A 19,451-nucleotide genomic window follows, 5' to 3' on the forward strand; every position below is an offset into this window, starting at 1 on the left:
ACATGATTGTCCACCATCTACCTTCAGGTTAGATCACATGGAAGACGTTATGAGGAAGACTTTATGAATAAACTGGCCGGTTAAGCTGCAGATGATAGGTTTCTAACAAATGACAAAGGCTTCATGTTTAGAACCAGAATAGAAATATACGGGGGGAATTTTCTCCATTACCGTTGCAAACAAAGAACACGTTTTGTAAATGGAAATTTGAAAAACAATAATGCTTGTTCACAAATGGTGGGGAAGATGGAGCGGGAGATCAATAGGCAGATTGGTGCGGCGTCTGCTGTGAAGCGAGCCCTGTACCGGTATGTTGTGGTGAAGAGAGAGCTGAGCCAAAAGGCAAAGCTCTCAATTTACCTTTCGATCTACGTTCCTACTCTCATCTATGGTCATGAGCTTTGGGTCAAAACCGAAAGAATGAGATCCCGGGTACAAGCAGCTGAAATGAGTTTTCTCTGTAGTGTCTGGGCTCTTCCTTAGAGATAGGGTGAGGAGCTCAGTCATCTGGGGAGGACTCAGAGTAGAGCCCCTTCTCCTCCACATCGAGAGGAGCCAGTTGAAGTGGCTCGGGCATCTGATTAGGATGCCTCCTGGACATCTCCCTGGTGAGGTGTTCCAGGCATGTCCCACCAGTAGGAGACCCAGAACACGCTGGAGGGACTATGTTTCTCGGCTGGCCTGAGAGCAGCTTGGGATTCCCCCGGAGGAGCTGGCCTAAGTGGCTGGAGAGAGGGACGTCTGGGCCTCTCAACTGAAGCTGCTACCCCCACGAGCCGACCTCAGATAAGCGGTAGAAGATGGAAGTATGGATAATGCTATCCAGAAATGAAATATTGAAAAATATCCATCCATCTTATCCTGCTTATTCAGTCAGGACCACAGTGAGGCCAGTGCCTGTCTCTGGCAGTCTATGGGTTAAAGGCGGGGTTCACCCTGGACAGGTATCCAGTCTGTTGCAGGGAAATGCAGACTTACAACCCATAACTCCTAAAGAGAATTTAGAGAAGCCAATTACTCTAACAGTCATGTTAATTCTCTTCGGAGTACCCGGGGAGAACCCATGCATACACAGGGAGAATATGCAAACTCTATGCAGAAAGACCTCGAGCAGGGAACTGAATCCAGAACTTTCTTGCTGCAAGGCAGCAATGCCACAAACTGTCCCATTGTGCAGCCATTAAATTTTTTTTTTATCCAACAAAGGTTTTGAGGGTAACCTAACGGTTTTCTCAAATTTTGTTATTTTTATTTTTTTTTTCCTTCAAATACATTTTTCAAATGTCTTTTTATGCCAAATTCTTTTTACAAGTTTAATATTGCACTCTTTTAAATAAACTTGAGGAAATCTGAAAGATATTAAGTCAATTAAATCTTTTTACAAAGTTTCATGTCTGGATGGCTTTTTCCCCACCAATTTAATTTCCATGTACAAAACCTCCTTTTTGATTGCAAAAATAAAGGAACCAATTTCCCTCCATAGAGCCAGGATGAGCTCTGCTGTCTCAGTGCGTGGGCTGGTGTCAGGGTGCTGGCTTTTAGGAACAGCTATCGTGTTGTTATGGCCTGGTCTGGGCAGGCCTCTGGGTTATGTCCAAAGGTCTGTGGGAGCCATGCCTTCTTTACAGTTCAGAGATGGCAGCAGGTTTTCCTCGCACAGGAATTTCAGAGGAAAGTGGACGAGCAGCCCTCTGATGGCCTTCAGCTCCTCTGCAGCCCGCGCAGGGTCTGCGTCGCAGAGCGGTTCTTGGCAGCAGTAGTTCCTTAGCAGATTCATGTTGTGAACGCTGTTGCATGGGAGGCATTTAAAAACCTAACCGAAAAAAAAAACTCAAATTAATGAAGCAAAAATGAAGAATGTAAATCAGATGTCTGGATTCCTCTCTACCTTCTCATAAATAGCGGTGTTCTGCCTAGCCGTTTCATTCCAGGTCACGAAGAAGAAGTCGTCACTGATGGGATCGTCGATGTTGATGCTGGGGTCTGAAGTTGCTCCAACCAGAACCCTGTTGTGACACAGATTCATAGTGTGTTTAAAATGAAAAACCAACTGGTGAAAACATATTTTGAACTGTGCAGTTGACCTTAATGGAAAATGTAATAGATTAATAACTTTTTAAATTTAATTAACAGCAATGCTGCATACCCAAACAGTTAAAATGAAAATAATTTTACACTAAAGGTGGCATTTTTTTTTTGAAGTTTGTGTAATTACATTATCTAATATAGTACAGTTCACTATTGTTCGTTTGAATGTATAAATGTTGGGGGTTTTGTAAACCCAAAGGGGGCTTCGGCAGAAAGAGCCTAGGAACCACCGTCTCCGATCAGGACTACAGTGTTCTAGCTCCGGCTGTATGTTTCATCTCAGTCACCCACTGGAAGGTAGAGCTCCCGTTTTTGGTCTCCAGTCTGTTTCAGCCTCTATCAGGTTTAGTTTAAGGATTTCTCTGTCGTCATCAGACTTTGACCACGTTCTCTGATCCCGCTGAGGGACAGTGTTCCCACAGCATGATGCTCCTGCCTCCCATATTTTACCATGGGGAACGATTAGTGTTAGTTTTCTGCCAGGAATAGCCTGCTAAAAAATAAAAATACAGCGTTCATCTTATGTTACCTTGGCTTCTTTTGTCCTGTGTTGCATTGTGCTCCGAGTTGACTTAACTGTTAAAAGTATAGTGGAGGATATTCTCTTTCCGGGTGGATCATCAGAATAAGTGGTCCTCCTAACTATCAGTCATTCACCAGAATGATTGAAAGCTGTCATATGTGGACGCACAGTATATACTGTATATATCCCATGTACATTTCTCTCCCTTTGGCAAATTCTTCTTTGACTATTTGAGCTGATGTAACAAGTACATTTCTCCACTGTGAGATCAATAAAGTCAACCAATCAATCAATAGGCTTATGAAGGGCTGTCCTATGTGCTCGTCCCCATCTTCCCTTACCGATGGCGAGTCTGACAAAGTGGAAAAAATGCAAATCTTCTTTAGGAAATTAAGCTTGTATGAGTGATGCAAATAGCAACTTTTAAACAGCGTGCATGAGGAGAAATGAAATTTCTTCATTTAATAGACATTCCCTCTCGGTTGAGCATGTGCAATTTTTTATTTTTATTTTTTAAAGTGGAGAGGGCGGGTCTCTTCAAAAATTCACAAAAATCCTCCGGTGTATCTTTAATAAAAATTTTTATAACTTTCTTTTGAAACCTGTCCTGCATTCAGTCACATGCAGAGACCCCTAGTGGATCTCGATGATAATGATAAAATAATTCACAAAAACTAAGCAGTCGAGTAGACACTAGAGCAAACCGCAAGAAATCAATTTGATTTTATAGTGTGGAAAAAAAGGCAGTATCCTTTAAGGAATGTGATGACTTTTAAAATCTATGGAAAATATTTCCTTTAAAGTGGTATATATGTGAAACAAAATCAAAAAAGTGCATTTATCCTTCCATTTTGATTCTGTCACATGAAATATGGAATGAATTTTGTTCAATTATTGTTGCAAGCAAAAAACAAATTTTCGTAAATGGAAATAAAAATGCAATCTTGGAATTAAACTGAAAATCTTAAAAAGGTTTTGACAGTTATTTAGCTGTTTTATTCATTTTAAATGTTTTAATTTTTTTCATAATTTTTAAAATGCATTTTATTTATTTCAGATTGAGTTTTATCAATTGCATTATTTTAAAATTGTGTTACACAGATCATATGCTCTTCAACTAACGAGGGGGAGATTTCTATTAGTCTGAATGGATGTTAGCAACGGCATGTTTGTTGGTCAAAAGCATGCTCTGATAATCAGATCATAATAATATCTGTAAAACACAATTTGAATTTTTTTTTTGTAAAACTCACTCTGAGAAAGAGAATTTTAAAAATAACATTTGAAAATATACAAATCTGTCAAATACTTTTTTATAAAGTCTAAAAAAAGAAAAACATTTTTTAAATAAAATGTAAAAAAACAGAAAAGTTCCTCTCAAATCTTTTTTTTTGATTATTTTTTGAAAGTTTTATGTCTTGATTGCAGTTTGTTCAAATTTTCATTTCCAAAATGTTTTCTTTTCTTGTAACAATAATGAAACACAATTCACTCCATATAAAATGTTCCAAAAATATTTGCAAGAAAATGTGTAAAAGTTAAAGTGGTGTGAATGCTCTTGCATTGCACTGCATACCATTTTTGCTGTAGTTTGTAAAATCTAACAGTAGCCAATCCGCAAGAAAAAAAAAATACTCTGGTACCTTTAAAGTCATAACAGGAAGACTTGGTACCAGAGGTATAACAGGAATCGCAGATTTGTACCAGAACCTTTTCTCAGGAGGAACGTTTTATCCTGACCTGAAGCACTCTTTCCGCAGAGCAAGGGCGAGCGGTCCCGCCTCGTATTCCTGTCCTCCCATGATGGACGGGACCCTTTCTTGATCCTCCACAAACACGGCCAGCTCACTATCTCGGCTGCCCAGCATGCTGCGGTCATTAATGTTGGCCGATCCTAAAAAACACATGGAAACAAGGGGCTCATCTAAATCTTTAGAAAAGCAAGTGCTTTAAAAAACACAAAGTAGGACTTGTTCCTTCAGGTTCTAGCAACTGATTTGTTTTATCTTTAAGGCTCATTATAGCAAAACAAGTTTTTTCAATTTATAGATCACATTACAGTAGCAAGACATTTCAAAGTGGTGTACATGAAAAAAATACAAGAAAAACTGAAAGTACATTACAGAGGGGTAGAGGTACAGTAACTAAATATATTAATATAATATAAGAATAATAAAAATGAAAAAACAAAGTAAATTTATAAAAAATATAAAATGAAATAAAAGCTTATCCTCCATGTTTGGTTCAGGTTCTGTAGAGTAGATCTGATCCAGTAGTCCTGGGAGGTCTGGCTGTTGATCCACTGACAACAGGCCTCTAACTTAATTTGGAACAAAGCTATTCAGGGATTTATAGAATAACAGAAGTATTCTAAAGTCTATTCTCTGAGCTATAGGGAGCCAGTGGAAGGACTTTAGAGCTGGGAGGATGTTCTCTACTTTCTTAGTTCTAGCGAGGATGCAGGCAGCAGCATCTGGATCAGCTACTTTCTAGGCAGACCGGTGAAGACACTGCTGCAGGGATAAATTTTACTAAACATGGACAGAGCAGGAATTAGTTTATGATGGTCCTGCTGAGACATTATTCCTTTAATCCTGATATGTTCTTCAGGTGATAGGAGGACAACTTTGTTTCTTTTGAAGCCTGATTGCTGGTTTCTAGCTGGATTAACTGAAGCTGTGTGATAACTATGAAACAGTCTTCTGAAGAACATTTATTCCATTCATACGTTGATTGACACTGTCACCAGGAGACGACGCAGTACAGCACTATGTCGTCTGCATAGTGATGGTAACTGATGCTGTTTATTAAAATCAGAGTTATGGGGAGCATGTACGCTGCTCTAAGAATAAAGGGAACATGTAAAAAAACAAAAATAACTTCAATCAAATCAAACATCTTTCACAGTCTGCATTTATACAGATGTCACTGAACATCTGGGTAAGATCAGTCTCTGTACTGTGATGGGAACAGAAGCCTGACTGGAAGATGTCGAAGCAGCAGGTCAAAAATAAATTGTATCATAACTGTATATTAAAGCTAACACCTATATTTGTTTTCTATTAGCCAAAACTGACCTAATCTCTGGTTCAGCATGCTGTGATGATGAAAGTTTCTTTTTAAAGAAATAAATAGCTAGATGCTGATATTGGGGATCTATCACCTCATTTTTTTAACCCCAATTTCTTAAGGAGAAAACAAGGACTAAATGCTGATAGTAAAAATATGATTAATACATAAACTGTCTGATTGGATTCCTTGAACAACTTTGCAGCTGGATACTCACCAATTATATAGCGGCGGTCATCAGCGATGAGCGCCTTGCTGTGAACATAGATCAGCTCTGTGACATTGAACCCAGAGAGCCAGGAATGAGTCCTGAGGCCACAGAAGGTGATGTACTCTGTCCACTGGTCCTTTACTGGGAGACAGATCACAGTCACATTATTCACCACTGATAACAAATATTCAAACTCTTGCAGATGTGAGAAGAGAAAACTGAAAAAAATCTGAAAAAAGAGGCTGTTTTGCAGACAGTAGAAGAAAAAAAAAGGACAAAAGAACCAGGAGATCTTTTGTGAACAGTTAACCAGTAGCTTTGGATAACTTAGGGAAAAAAACAAGCAAAAAAGCAGAACATACCTTCTCTAAGCCTCGCCAGGATAGAGTGCTCCCCACGGCACATTGTCCTTACACACACAAAAAAGGAAACATAATTCAATCGCTTTTATAAGTTGGAAGGGCTTAGATTAATACATCTATTTATATATAGATATATAATGGTACACACTGCTTATTCATGATTGAATGGCCTAGTGTCTGTTGTCCAAATGAGCAGAGCAGAATGATAATAGGAGAAGCGTCTCACCTGTAAGTGAAGTGCATAATGGCTTGAATTGCATTTCCGCCTCCAGTGGTAATGTCTCCCTCAAAACCAGGAAGCAAAGGAATCACGACAAACACGCGGTACTTCTTCTGCTCTCTACAGACAAACCAATAAATAAAGATTTCACTTTTACAGGACAGATGAGCAGCTTCTGGTAGATTTTGAAGCATTCCAGTCACATCTGAGCTTTGAGGCTTTGGACCTTAATAAGCCCTAAGCTGACCTGATACGCGATTTGGATATCTGCAGATTCTGATACTTTTCTCATACCAGAGCTCTGTTTGTTTTATTGTTCTCATCATTACCTTTGATTTATTAATAGGCTGTCATTAACTCCTCTCTATAAGCAAGTATATGTGTGATATTTACATCCTAAAAAGCAATTTGAGGATTTTTATTAGGGCAGAAAAGGAGTTTATAAAATAGTAAATCCTGTTAATTGGACAAATTCCATCCTGGAAATAAATATAAACTGAAAGAATTCAAACTAACTGAACTTCCATCCAACTGAAGCAGTACTAAAGAACTTTAAGTTTTGGTTGATTTTTGCTCTCCCCAGTGGACAAAAGCTGTATTGTTTTGTGTGAATGACGACAGTGTTTCCCATTAGGACCAGTGTGGTAAAGACCAATAGAGCGGTAAAATCCTGATCTTGCGGTCACCTGCAGAGGGACTGAACTACATTTCTGTTTCCTGTGGCTCCAGTGAAAGGTGAATAGGGTATGGACTCGTGGTCCCGCCGAGTACATTCTTAGCAAGAACATAGGAAACTATGGACTCAGGAGAACGGGAGCACGCAGAATAAAAATGGGTCAACTTGAACAGAAGCGTACTTGTGACGTCACCACATTCAAAGCTAGTCTGGAGCTGCATTTCACCTCCTGTTATTAAAAGCTTCTTGATAATAATAAATTATTATTTTTTTTATTGGAAAATCAAATGAATGTTTTGCCAAATAAAACAGAAAAACAAAACGGCATCTGAGCCAGCGATACTTCATACTATGCTGCTGTGGTTAGCCTCAGAGGTCCACTGGTTGCCGCTGTCCTCTCAACATTGGAACTTATTTTGATGATGCACTAAATCAGTAAATGGGCCATTTGTGAAGCATAACGTATAATGTTCTCGCCTCAAATGATCTTAAAACGTACTTTTATTTAACATCAACAGAAAAGAGAACTTTTAACTTAATACTCTGAGCGCGCTAACCTGTAAGCTGCTGCTGCTGCCGCGGTGCATGCTGGGACAGCTGTAAGTCTGGAGAACTGTTACATACTTCGTAACAAGAATGATATCCAGGTTCTTTGTCCATTTTTGGTCTCGTGTTCTTGTGAGTTGGAACAGTTTTGAGGCTGAGGACGTTTCACGAGTACATGAGAACGCACAAGTAAACATATTGAGAAACGGACGGAGTCATATGAAGATGTTGAAAATGATAAATGCTCAACTTTGGCTTTGTACCATATTCGTGGAAAATATGTAATGTAATATGTAATTTCCCATTAAAAACACCTTTAGTTCCCAGCAGGAAAGAGCTGCATTGCCTGAATATAACCCTGCACAATTTACACAAATCTACAGTTTCTCAGGGAAATTTTGTCTCATCGACTTTCGCCTTTATAATGAAAGGGGAAAGTGACGTTCGCCGTAAAGCAGGTTTACTGCCACCTTCCTCAGAGTTGCTTAGAGTCGGTGAAAGCGATAAAGGCGCCCTTGGGCCATGAGAGAGGGGTCATTAGTTAGTCGTTAGTGTTTGTTTAAAAATAGATGCCCTTACAGAGGGAAACTTTCTGCATAGTGAACTGAACTGTTTATTTTAATGAGGAGCTAAATAAATGATAAAAATCTAATCTTTTTTTGTTTTTAGCTGAAGCACATTTTTATCAGACTGAAACTTCATAACTTCATTTTTACACAACTTGCATCTCTCCTGTGTGAGAAACCACACCTGTGTGCTCGCAGGATTCGGTCCACAATCGCATCCCCAATCCCATTTTGGATGACCTTGTCTTCAGCACAGCTGATGAAGAACTGGTTCTAAGGGCAGAGAAAAGGCAGATGGCGACTCGGTGTGAGGCGAGGGCCAAAGCGGACAGGAGGCTGGCAGAGATCATGAAGCCTCATCAAAGATGAGAAATAAATGGGCTACATGCAAGAAGCACCAGATAAGTCTAAATCAGGACTGATAATAGATCTTAAAATAGGCAACATTTATTTCATTTAATTAGAAATCATCTTCCACTGCAAAGGGTTTTTTCTCCTAAAATAATATAATGATCTAAAATGGGATTTTAAATGGGATGATTAACCTTTTATTTGTTATTATTTTACTTACTTTTAACTTGTTTTCTGTAGTATTAGTTGAAAGGTTAATTTTGAAATTAGGAAGCGCTGCAGTTTTACCTCAATGTAGATGAAGTGCTCGCTGGTCTCAATGGTGTGTATATAGGCTTGAAGGATTGAGTTTTCACAGCTTCCAGCTGACCAAGAGTCAGCAGAGCGGAGCACCTGAGGACAGACAGAACATTCATATAGAAAACATTTAAAAACCCAAAACGAGCTGGACAAACATAAGAAAGGCCAAATGTTCGTCCATTTATACAGATTTCAACATAAAGAGAAGATGAGGCCTAAAATCCCACAAACAGACAAATGTTTCACTACGAAAAAGGAAACCATGGAAGTCAACTGTTCTTGCTATAAGTGCATTTTTTTCATGTTTTGAGCAGGTAAGTAAAACAATTGGAGTGAGATGACAAAATTTAAAATAATAAAGAAAAACTACTTTATTTCAAATGATTATCTAGCATTGGAAGATGGTCTAATTTACATGCTCAAATTACAGCAAAGCAAGTTTATTTATAGAACATTTCAGTGGAAAAGGATTCAAATGAGAGAATAAAGAGAATAATAACATAATTTATAAATCAATTAAAAATGACTGATTAAAAAAAGAAAGTTGGACGCAAAACTTAACTAATAATGTTAAAATATCACAGTCAAAGGTCACTCTGAACAATTAGGTTTTTAATCTGAATTTAAAGCAACTGATGTTTCAGCATTTTTTTTTTTTGGCTTGATTTGATCCAGATTAGTGGAGCAAAAGAACTAAAAGCTGTTTCTCCATTTCTGCTTCTGGATCTGATTCCAGTAGATCTGGGATGTCTGGCTGTTGATCCAATGACAACAAGCCTGTAATTAATTTTGGAACTAAGCTATTCAGTGATTTATAGACTAATAGAAGTATGTCAAAGTCTATCTAGGAGCCAGTGGAAGGACTTAAGAACTGGGCTGATATTCTCTACTTTCTTAGTTCTAGTGAGGATGTAGGCAGCAGCATCTGGATCAGCTGCAGCAGCTCTGATCCACTTCTTAGACAGACCGGTGAGAGCACGCTGCAGGAATGAATTCTACTGAAGATGGACAAAGCAGGAATCAGTTTATCATTGTTCTGCTGAGACATTAGTCCTTTAATCCTGGAGATGTTCTTCAGGTGATAGGATGACTTTGTTCCTGTCTTTATAAGCCTCAGGGTTCAGGTTCAGGTCTGAGTCCATCACTACACTCAGTTTAGAGCCTGATTGCTGGTTTCTGGCTGGATTAACTGAAGCTGGGTGATAACTATGAAACACTCTTCTGAAGAACATTTAGTTCCCTCCATACATTGATTTCTTCTCTGCATTTATCTACAGCAGTGTGTCGTCTGAACAGTGATGGTAACTGATGTTGTTTATTGAGATCTGAGTTATGGAGATCTAGATAAATGGGCCCTAAGATTGACCCATGTTTGATTTCTATGGCCTCTGGTGTAATGTTTCCTATGAACACAAAAGTACAGTGCTGTACCAGAAAGGTTTTCCAGGCGCTCTAATTAAATGCATTGGTCGACAGTATCAAAGGCTGCATTAGGGTCAAATAACACCATTCAATAAGCTAAAGACCTTTTTTGTCTATTGTTTTCTTTGAAAAAGAAGCAGACTTGAAGCAAACAGAATCTAAAATTTAAAAATGTTTTAAAATGTGATATAATGCACCTGGTACAAAATCGACAAGTTGTTTTGTTCTTATTTTAAAGATAAATCATTTGGCAACTTGTCTTCCCTGCTGCAATAAAGGGATAAAACAACAACACTTATTTTAGGAAAGAATAACTTCTATTTCAGTTTTACAGCATTTCTACTAATTAAAAGAAGGAGGAAGCAGCTAAACAGAAGCACACCTGCTCCAACACCCACAGCCAGTGTAACCAGAGAGCCTGAAACCTGAATAAAGCAGGCAGCAAAACAACAACATAATGGGGCTGCTAGGGTTACAGTTGCAGACCACCGCCCACATTAGAATAAAAAGAAAGAAAAACACATCAACAGCTAATGCTTATGGAGCATATATGCCAAATAACTAACATTTTTGCAATTTAAAAGGGCCCACTTAATACATCCGCTGTGTTCCAGTCAGCCTGCTGTCCTGCTTTTAGCAGCATTTTTAACAGTTCATTCAACCAGTGTCCTAGTCAAAGTAAGAATTACTGCTATGCATCCCTTTACCATCTGAAGCAGATGTTACTTGTACGCAGAGCAGCTCCATGAAATGTTTTTTATTATTCCTCTAGCTTTGCCAAAGACAAAAGGACAAAAAAAAAAGAAAATGTTGGAAGGAAATTGCCTCACAGGCTTTTAACTTTTGTTCCACCATCTGCCACAGCGTTAAAACACCGAACTCTCAACACTGATGCTTGAGTTTTAAAAGCCAGAACCCCATCTCTGTTGAAAAGAAATCCATTTGATGTCCTGCTCTAATCAGATCTGGAGCCAACGTCAGGGGGAACAGTCAAGCTCAGAGGCTTTTCTTCAACTACATCACAGATCTTCCATAATATTCACTGAGGAGGAGGGTCTATTACGGCCACTGCAGAAGCAAGAAAAGGAAGGCTGACAAAAGAAAGTTGGAAGTTCAACAATTTGAAATTTTGTCGCTGGACGCCAGAGTATTAACCAATCAGAAAAGCTGATCCAGGAGTTTTTTTGGGGGAGACAGACACTACCTGCAAGCTGTTGTATTTTCTGCAGTCTTCTGCATCCAGAGTTCTGCATATAAGGGAGTTAAAGCCGGAAGAATGGATTGTTATGTAGAACATGGTATCAATATGGTATCTTTTCTGAATTTTAATGACAAATAACTACTTGCCAACAACAAATATTTGAGTGTTTATTCAGGTACATGCAGTTTTTAACCACAAACCTCTTTCTATTCACTTCCAGCCCCTACAAACGGCCTCCCGGGAGTATGCTGGAGGTCTGGCGCTCCGAACAAGAACTGCATATTTTAGTGGAATCATAATCCTGATGAACAGAGGATGTTTGGAGGTGGACATTTTTTTGCTTAAAAACGTGTTAAAACTATTTTTCAAACTCAAAGTAAATAAAGCCAAGCTGCTCTCTAGCTTGAAGCTACAGAACAAGGCAGATAAAGAACCAGTGCACCGCGCAGCCAGAGCATCAAAGCATTGATCAGATGACCAAGATTTGACCAACATTTTAGCCAGCGTCCAAGTTTTGGTGTCTAAGTGTTTTTAATATGAGAAACACCTTAAGGTTTAAAGCGTTAGGCATGTGGTAGTAACTGGTTTAGGGTTACCATCAATGGAGGCCAATGGGGGTCAACACATGGTCTTCACGTCACACAGCAAGATGAGAATGTGTGTAATTAACTACCTGAACTTTGGCTCTCTGGGACCCAGGAACAGTATAAGGCAGCGAGTCAGCGGTAGTGTGAGACTTGGGGAGCAGGTAGGGGTAGAAGTTATCCTTGTACTTGGTCTTGAAAGTCTAAGGAAGAAATAACATAACAAGAGATTGAAAAATAAAATATATATATATATTGTGATCAGATTTAGATCTAAATTCCATTTCCTCTTTCAAGTAATTCCAGTAAAAATGTATTTTGAATAAATAAATGATCTGGAGCAGGGGTAACCAATAAAATAAACCAGCGGGGTACGAAAAAAGAAAAACAACCAGTAAAGGAGACATTTTTAATTATAATTAAAAATGAAAGACAAATAAAAATAAAAATGCAGATGTTTATGCATCCATGTTATACATTGAATTTTTAAATAAAAAAATACAATGTTTTTCCATTTTAAAATCTAAATTGTTTTTGAAGTAGAGAAAAACAATCTTTCAGTTTGGTATATAGACAATTTCCTGACTCACTTTTTTAAAAAAACACTTCAACTGACTTTTATTTTTTATGGCTTAATGAGAGCAGTGGGCTTTATGCTGCCCTGCAAGGCTTTAAACTTGGGTTTGATTGGCGACAAAGCCATTCTAAAGCACATATCAAGGTGCTCATTTTGAGCCTGGATCCATATTTATTTTTGATTATGGTCATGATGGAGAATCTTTCTCTGCTCTCTTTTTCTCATCGTCTTCTCCTTCTTTCCCAGCTTCCCGGCTTGCCACAGGTTTGCCTGCTGTGTCTAAAATTAGCCAGAAGCAGCAATCCTGACTGACAGCAGCTCATTGGCTAATTTGTGGCCTGTTGCCAGATGCTCTGCATGGCTTTACCATACAAACGGCGCAAGTGACATTTAGACACTGTCGTCGGACAACATGCAGTAATTTATAAATGTTTTAAATCAGGTTTAGTCCTGATTAGCCAGCAGGTGGGTCCGGATCAGGACCTTGGTCCGCTAATCCGTGACTTCTGACCTAGAGGTTAGAAAAGGACTTAATGAAATAAACAAACATGTGGCAGAGTCTAAATAGGAGATATTATTCAACATCATATAAAGGGAATTTAATTTAAAAGGTAAATTTATCATCTAATTAGGTACAATTCAATAAATAGCACATCTGTTTGTTTAATGGCACATTACATGTTTCATGTGACATTTAATTATCTATTTAATTCAACCCGGCATACTTGAGGGTTATACTCATATGTTCATTAAAAGTCTAAAGGCTAATGATATTAGCATCAAGGCTTACCTTTGTGAAGTCCCAGCGCTGGATGAAGTGCCGGGCGACATCCCTGGCAGCTTTGCCGTGCATCGCTGCAGACAGGTCACGCCACGGCATGCGTGGAACTTGGGTGCGGTCGATGTTATCTGAAGAAAAACATCAGAACCAAACATGTTCCCATCAGCCTCTTTCTCAGATTCCCTCTGATTTTACTGTAGAGCTTTAAACTGTACAAAAACAACATTCTGTTTTAAAAGCAAACCAGGGTTTTGGAAAAAGTTGTTTTTAGTTTTAATTAGCATGAACATAAAAAGCAATTTTCAGAGATACATTTCCAAAAAAGGTAAATATGGATAAAAAAAAAGAAAAAAAAAAGATAGCCAAGATGGAAAAAAAGAAAAAGAAATAAGAAATCAATCTTTAGCAAGGAAAATAAAGATGTACCTAGGATTTTGATATAATTTTGGAGGCTCTTTAACACAGTTTGAATATGAAAACATTCTCATCTATGCATTTCTCGATTCAAGCCAAAAATGAAAAAAGGAAAGAACCAATGAGAGTGAATGTCAGTCAAAACTTTCAGCATAAAGGGCAGCATAAGGAAAACAAAAGGGGGTTAGAAGCCATGGAGAGGTTGCCACTTTCCTTTTGGAAAGGCAAGTTAAACATTTGCTACTGCTAATTTTTAGGTGACCAACTTACAGCTGGAAGGAATTCAATTTATAGCTTTCTCCTTTAAATATGTTTTCACTATTATAAGAGCCTGGCTTCTAAGCAGTGTAGTCTACTCCATAAAACCACAAACAGAGGGTCGGGGTACCTTCAAAAGGCCTGTCCAGTAGAGTCCAATCCTTTTTGATGAAGTTGCTGTAGTCCTTGCCAAGCCACAGTTTAGTGTTACCCGTCAGGTCAGTTTCTGTTTGGTTATCTGCATTTAGGTCATCAGCTACACCATTGTCCTGTTCAACAGAGTCACAGTCAAATTCCTGCAGAGTTTTACCAATTACACAAACCATCAATCAGGACACACGCTTACAGTCACATCTTTGCTTGGCTGCTCCCCCATTTCCCCGTTCTGCGTCTGACCCAGATCAGCCAGCCGATATTCTCTGTCATCCCACCTGCCAAACGCCAGGTCAATCCCCCCTACAAACGCCACCGTTTGGTCAATGGCCACCATCTTCTCGTGGTGAGCCCACAAGACCACAGCAGATGAGACGTGGTCTGGATGTCGCATCACCTGGTGGATGACGGGGGAACTCGGCGTTAGTCAGACATGGCTAACAGATGCAGCTCTCTAAGGAGGACTACAGACCTTGATGTTTGGATGCATGTTCATCAGAGTCCTCTTGCTGTAGTCGCTATTGATACCAAGTGCCATCTCCACCTCCTTGTAAAGCAGGACGCACACCTTGACTCCCTGCTCCTGCAGATACAGAGAAAAGATATGTGAACTTAACAGCCGGGCTTAAGTTAAAGTAATCATAGAAATTTATTTAAAAGAGAGCAAACCCTTACTGCTTTCCGTTTCAGGATATGATCCAGTCTCCAGTGGTTGCTAGTGGCTGGTCTCTTTAGGAAAATCTCAGGGCTGAGCCTGATGGAGATCAAGGATCAGAAAAATATATATATAAAAGGCCTTCATATCCTTCAAACGAGAACATTAACAAATTATTTATAATCCATTTTATTGCACAGATAAAAGGGCCGGCAGGTCGATCGGCCTTGATTTACTTCATTTTGTAAGATTGGTGATCTGCTGACACTTCGATGTGAAACTCATCTCATCCATCCATGCAAATCTCTGAATATCCTACACTGTCAACTCTCTATACTTTGATTTATATTTGAAAGCTTCTAAGTTTTTATCTTTTATCTTTTAATGGGTACTTATTGTTTGTTTAAAATGAGATTGAAATATTTTAGGCAACTTGTGATCTAATAACAACCAACAGTGCCAGTGATATAAAAACAAAAAAAAAAAAACAAAAAACAGAATTAATCAAAATATTAATCGGCATGTCAGACATTTTTAAGATGAGTAATCGTCCAGTGTGCTACAATCTGTGCTCCTCTATTTTTTTAGGTGAAAATCCACACCAGGTTGTGCAGAACTGCAAAGTTGCAAGAAAAAAAACGTCTGAATTTAAAAAAAAAGAATTACAAGCCAGATTTTCAAGATGTTTTTTATTCTTTCCAGAATTTTATCTTGCTGCTATGACAGCAAGGACATCGGTGCCTTTAGTCTGCAGATAAACAAAATGACTTGACCTCACTTAGGCTGCATGCACACAAAGAAGAATACGGTATCTGCACATAAAAAGCTTAAGTTTAAAGACAAAACTATTTGAAGCCAATAAATGGGTCTCAACCAACCAAGAGGGAGACTAAAATAAATAAATATATTCTAAAACAGAACCAAAACATTCAAGTTTGGGTTTCAGAATCAGGCTTTCTAAAAAGAAGAGTAAGCTAGGTGATCATAACTTTCAAAAAAATCTATTGGTTGAATAAGCTACTGTATATATTGTATAAATGAATCAATTGTTGTGTTTAATTCACTTTATTTATATAGCCCCAACCAACTTTTAACACATTTTATCTCAAGGCACTTTTTTGTTTATTTAAGGGCCGAGACAGTTTTTGAATTGGAAATGTTATTTTGTTTATAGGTGGTTTTCCATTTATTTCAGAAATAAACATGTTTAATCGACTTAATTAATCAAAGAGAACATTAACAATGGATAGCAAATGGGAGGAGCATCATCTCAAAGTACTGCGACACATGCATGTATCGGCTGATGCCGAAACATACAAAAAATAAATAAATAAAATTTTTTTATAATATCTGCCAAATGTTTTGGGCAACCAATGAACCAGTTTATCGTTACCCGTTACATTTTAAAAGTTTGGATATTGATTTATAATCTAACTAATTTAGATTAAAGTGGTGAGAGATTACATCACAGAGAACATGACACATTTCAGGATTACAGTTCGTTGCATTGGATTATATTTAGAGGAAGTCAGATAAAGGGGGGAAAATTTAGCTTTGTAAAAAAAAAAAAAATGGATGCTTGCTTAAAAAGAAACACATCCTTTAAGTCTTACCACCAATCCGTGATGAAAATCTCCTCCTTGGCTTTTTCAAGGGCATCAGCCAGGTCTGCAAAGTAGTCTCTCCCATTGACATACCTGCAATGAAAAGCCAACAACTCTGAGTGTTAATCAAGGAGTCGTCGGAGGTATGTTTGCATCCGGGACCCGACCATTTAGTGAGAGTATCTTCTCGTGGTGGAGCAAATCCTCCAAAGCGGTGCTCTTTCAGGAAGTCGCAGTCCTCTGCCAGCCGCCTGATTTCATGGCTCCACCAATGACTCTGTCTGTAGCTGCTGCATTTAATGATCAAATTCCTGGTGAAAGAAAGGACCAACCAACATGCAAGGAAATGTGATAAAAACCAGAAACTGTCAAGTTTGGGGACACGACACCAGCAAACACGACATACCGCGTGTAGCTCTCAATAGAGACTCCATACTCTGTGCCCGTGTGACTGTTCCCCACTTTGATGTCAAATTTGGGGTCAAAAAGTAGCACAAAGTCGATCTCTGAGTTGTCTCTGCTCATATACAAGAGGAAGGAGTCCTTGACCACCAGCCAACGGTGCGACCAGCGGTAACAGACCTGATGGTGGCCGATGCAGTTCAGACCCAGAATGCGGTGACCTCCTGACCTCTTCATGATCGGCCCTTCCCTGAGAGAAACCACACCAACATCACAATCAGCCTTTGCCTTTCAGGCATCTCTGCAAGAGTCTTCATTTGAAACAAGCATATCTTCCTTTCTTACAGGCCTTTAGGTCCCAGATCTGTAACGAAGGAGAGGGGACCCACAGAGAGGAATTCCAGCTGAAAAAGACAGAGACGAGTTAACCAGATGTTGGACCCAATAAATTAGTCGCAATATTAGAGAATAAAGTCATAATATTTTTGCACAACCGTGAAGTCATTAAATGAGTAGAATAAATCTTGAACATTACAGAAATAGAAATAGAAGACTGTTGGCCTAGTGGTTAGAGCAGTGCGTGTGTGCTCTGAGAAGGCTGCAAGTTCCCAGTTCGATCCCCACAGCCTGCACTCTGGGTCCCTGAGCAAGACCCTTAACCCCTGATTGCTCACTGGATGTCGCAAAATGGCAGCCCATTGCTCCCCAAGGGGATGGATCAAATGCAGAGGTAAATTTCTCCATTGTGAGATCAATACAGTTCAGTTATTAAAAACAGCAATTTCATTAAGTGTACAAATGTAGATTGTAACGTTACCGAGGTCATGCTACCAGAATAAAATCAGGGATTAAGTGATTATGAGATTAAAGTCGTAACATTGCCTGAATAAAGTCGGAATATTATGAGACTGAAATCATAAAATGATTAAATAAAATAGTGTCATATTAAGGGTGTATTAACACCAGTCCGCTTTAATCGGACCATAGTTCATAGCACACAGCCTGCCAAATGTATAAAAGGCAATATTATTGCCATTACTGTTAATATATAATAGAAATGTACACATTCATTAATAAAATGTCACATGGGGGGATGGTCATTTAAGAAGGGGGATCATTTTTAAGATATTTTAAGAAGGGGGATTCCATCCCCCTTCAACTCAAGTACTGGGTACAACAGAGTGAAAAGCATAATGTTAGAAGCAGGAGATGTGTCTACGGTTAACTCTGCAGTTTTCTACTGGCTTGATGGCAGAAAGAATGTTATGGGTGTACTCATGTTAATGATTTTATGTGGGGTGGATCCCAATTCTTTTCCCAGAGTCAGTCGTACCGAAAATTAGATCACAGTTTAATTTTGGTCATGAAGCTCACAACACCTCCTATATACAGGGGTCCTACAGCATAAGGCAAGTTAAATTCAAGACTTTTTAAGACTTTTTAATGCCACTTGAAATAAAAATTTAAGACCAAATTCACAAGAAACACGAGAAAAACCCTCTTGTGACAACTTAACCCAAAGGTTTATTTTAACATAAACCACTGCACTGTTTCAAATTTTGAAAAGCCTCCCATACAGGAAGAAAACTAAAAACACACAAATGACATATATATTTTAACAATTATTTAACTGAATTCACAAACTTTGTTTTAGCAGGGAACAAAACAATTCAGTTTTAAAGCCACAACATAACCAGTGCTAAGTCACTGTGCCTCATGTATGTTCCCTGGTACTGGTTTTAGGCATGGAGAAAACTCTTGGTTGGATAGCCAATTTTCGTTACATGTACACTTGCTCATATTTTCCAGACAAAAAGTTAATGGTACATCTCCCAAATGTCCGCTATCGGGACGGAACCAATAATGGCGAGCAGTTTTTTTTTTTTAGAATAATAAAAAAAAAATAATAATAATTGTCAACTTTAACGTTTTATTTAGATTACAAAAATAAATCGTAATAAAAATAATCCTATTAATGATGTTTTAAGAAATAAGACTTTCAAAAGACTGATTTAAGACATTTTAATTACAATTAAGGCCTTAGTTTTATTTTTATTTTTTTCAATGCCTTTTAAGACTTTTTAAGGACCCGCGGGAACCCTGTATATACGTGTAGACCTTGTCACTTTTGGTACCACCATAAAAATACATCAACAGACGTACATTCAACACCTGCAGCCCATCAACCTCTAGAGCAGCAGAGTCAGCTCCCCCCCTCAATGAGGAGGAGAGAAAACAGCTCAGGTAAAAGATAAGAGAACATTTGTGGGTGGCGAGACAGAGCAGGCCTGATGTCATGTTTGATGCATGCAATCTGGCATCTAGTCTCAAACGGCACAAGGCAAACCATGTGAGGCAAACCGTGTTGTGTTTAAACTCAAAGCCAAGACAGTTGAACTGAATTTTCAGCATCTTGGAGAAAACAGCAACTTGAAGATAGTTATGTTGAGTTTTGGGAACCTTTCAGATGGAGGTACCCAGGGTGGGC

At 38.6% G+C, this 19,451-nt stretch overlaps 1 protein-coding gene across 1 annotated transcript in view; it reads right to left on the reverse strand.

Moving 5' to 3' along the window:
* Window positions 1-649: 649 nt before the first annotated feature.
* pld2 (phospholipase D2) overlaps window positions 650-19,451 on the reverse strand; it is a 28,753-nt gene continuing 9,951 nt past the window's right edge. The window contains exons 6-23 of the mRNA XM_015398061.1: window positions 17,309-17,367; window positions 16,968-17,213; window positions 16,729-16,872; window positions 16,571-16,654; window positions 14,978-15,056; window positions 14,775-14,885; window positions 14,496-14,699; window positions 14,280-14,418; window positions 13,487-13,605; window positions 12,209-12,322; window positions 8,901-9,005; window positions 8,446-8,534; window positions 6,480-6,593; window positions 6,254-6,300; window positions 5,898-6,032; window positions 4,352-4,505; window positions 1,889-2,006; window positions 650-1,813 (exon numbers count right to left, since the gene is read on the reverse strand). Of these exons, the coding sequence (XP_015253547.1) occupies window positions 1,589-1,813; window positions 1,889-2,006; window positions 4,352-4,505; window positions 5,898-6,032; window positions 6,254-6,300; window positions 6,480-6,593; window positions 8,446-8,534; window positions 8,901-9,005; window positions 12,209-12,322; window positions 13,487-13,605; window positions 14,280-14,418; window positions 14,496-14,699; window positions 14,775-14,885; window positions 14,978-15,056; window positions 16,571-16,654; window positions 16,729-16,872; window positions 16,968-17,213; window positions 17,309-17,367 (2,286 nt within the window). The 3' untranslated portion in view covers window positions 650-1,588. The remainder of the gene's footprint in view (window positions 1,814-1,888; window positions 2,007-4,351; window positions 4,506-5,897; window positions 6,033-6,253; window positions 6,301-6,479; window positions 6,594-8,445; window positions 8,535-8,900; window positions 9,006-12,208; window positions 12,323-13,486; window positions 13,606-14,279; window positions 14,419-14,495; window positions 14,700-14,774; window positions 14,886-14,977; window positions 15,057-16,570; window positions 16,655-16,728; window positions 16,873-16,967; window positions 17,214-17,308; window positions 17,368-19,451) is intronic.

Source organism: Cyprinodon variegatus, unplaced genomic scaffold, assembly GCF_000732505.1.
Source record: "Cyprinodon variegatus isolate N-32 unplaced genomic scaffold, C_variegatus-1.0 Scaffold908, whole genome shotgun sequence".
Classification (NCBI taxonomy): domain Eukaryota; kingdom Metazoa; phylum Chordata; class Actinopteri; order Cyprinodontiformes; family Cyprinodontidae; genus Cyprinodon; species Cyprinodon variegatus.